This window comes from Aspergillus nomiae, assembly GCF_001204775.2.
Source record: "Aspergillus nomiae NRRL 13137 chromosome Unknown contig00902, whole genome shotgun sequence".
Lineage (NCBI taxonomy): Eukaryota > Fungi > Ascomycota > Eurotiomycetes > Eurotiales > Aspergillaceae > Aspergillus > Aspergillus nomiae.
The window spans coordinates 1-1,796 of record NW_015378955.1 but is presented as its reverse complement, the minus strand read 5'-3'; the positions used below and the strand labels follow the sequence as shown (position 1 = coordinate 1,796).

The 1,796-nt window shown below is 55.2% G+C and overlaps 1 protein-coding gene across 1 annotated transcript; it reads right to left on the bottom strand.

The window, feature by feature from the left end:
- Positions 1–445: 445 nt before the first annotated feature.
- On the bottom strand, positions 446–1,780 carry ANOM_011905 (uncharacterized protein; the record flags this gene model as incomplete). Its single annotated transcript, XM_015557157.1, has 1 exon — positions 446–1,780. One exon carries the CDS (start codon positions 1,778–1,780, stop codon positions 446–448), a length of 1,335 nt encoding a protein of 444 aa, XP_015400773.1.
- Positions 1,781–1,796: the final 16 nt, after the last annotated feature.

The window sequence follows — 1,796 nt, the reverse complement described above, 5'->3', positions numbered from 1 at the left end:
AGTTTTGGCTGAGGGGGTGAGTGTGTATTACTTATTACATCTTGTTGTGAGTACGTGTGTGTAGACTTGGGTGGTGGGCGTGGTTAGGGTTTATGCTGGCTTGGTGTTATGTAGGTTCTTTATCTTGCAGAGCTTGCCCTATGGTTCTGTATGTTTCTTCGGTGTAAGTATCTATGGGGGGGACTGGTGCAATAGACTGTTCTGATGTAAGGGATTACAATATCGGGAATGATAGCTCTGAGATTGAAGATGATCCTGATCGTGGGAGCTGAGTGCAATCGGGGCATAGATATTGTGGGCATTTCTAAGGACTTGCACTGGTATGTCCGCCTATTATCCTCGTGATAAACGCCCATGGCAGAAATTGCCAGTTAAGAGATCTCATAACCACAAACTCGTAGTAGTATAATAGTATTATGACACAGTTTAGCAAGACTCAAACATATTATGCTTTCCCAGCGTCCTCAACCAGACCCAGTATCCTTTCCACAGTTGGGTTATCATACACCACCTTCGGCTCCAACAACTCCTTCCCTGGCCTCCATTTGATAATATAGGTGTTCAGTGCGTTGGTCAAATCAATGACCACCAGCGAGTCCAACCCAAATTGGAACAAATCCGAGTCATCCTTGACCTCCCTAATATCGATGTTCTCACCCAGCTGGTCATAAATGACTTTCTTCAACTCAGGCGGTCCCGGATGGACCACCTCCTCCACCCCATTTGTCACCCCATTTGTCACCCCATTCACCTCCCCATTGACATGCACCGGCGGCTGCACAGGAACACTCTGCGAAGCCACAGGCGCCAGCTGCCCCGTCAGCCCAGCAAGCAACCGCGCCAACACATCCTGCACAGCGCGTTCAACCGCGCCAGGCAAAACCCGCTGCAGCGCCTCCTCGACCCTACGATCGAGGTCACCCTCACCAACATCCACCTCCACTGCCTCCCTCTCCACCTCCTGCACAGCAACCCCATCCTTCTTCACATGCGGCCTCATACGGTCATACAACTCCCTAAACTCCTCCGCATACAACTTCAACACCTGATGCCTCTGCACGGTATCCTTGCCCGCCCTGGGCATCGGCTTGTCCGGCTTCGTCAGCATCACAAAGCCGCGCATAATACGTCCATGGGCCGGACAATCCCGATTCGCCTGCAGAATACTCGGCCAGACATCACGCAGGAACTGGTCCTCTTCTTCCTTACTCCGCGGATACGTATACGGCTCAATGAGCACCGACGCCTGGAACTGGCCCTGGCCGCCCACGACGGCAGACTTGACCTTGGCGTTTGCGGAGATGACGCTCTCCATGGTGACGGGGTTGAGTTTCTCGGCGGTGGTGAAGGCGATGATGTCGTCTGTGCGGGCGCGGAAGACCCATGACTCCGGACGGCGCGGGTGCTGTTCGAAGAGATCGCCCATGGCGAACTCGGTCTTGTCCGGGAAGGTGCGGAAGACGCCCTGGAAGAGCTCGAAGCGCGGGTCGCGGGTGAAGACGAGGTCGGAGAGCCCGTCGCGGTCCGCCCGGAAGGTGTGGCCCAGGAACGGGCTGATGGTTAGGTATTGCCAGTCGGCCGGGTCCGGGTTGAGTTCGAGTGGATGCAGGGCGGTTTCGCACGAGCCCATCATCGTCATTAGTTTGATGCGCGTTGTGAGCACGTTGCCTACTTCCTCGGGGAGGGCGCCGCCGACGTAGGAGAGGAATTTGAGGCGTTGTACCATGTTTACGCAGTGGGCGTTGTTGTTGTAGCAGTCGACGATCAGGGAGGGCGCCATTAGGGCGCCGTCGAGG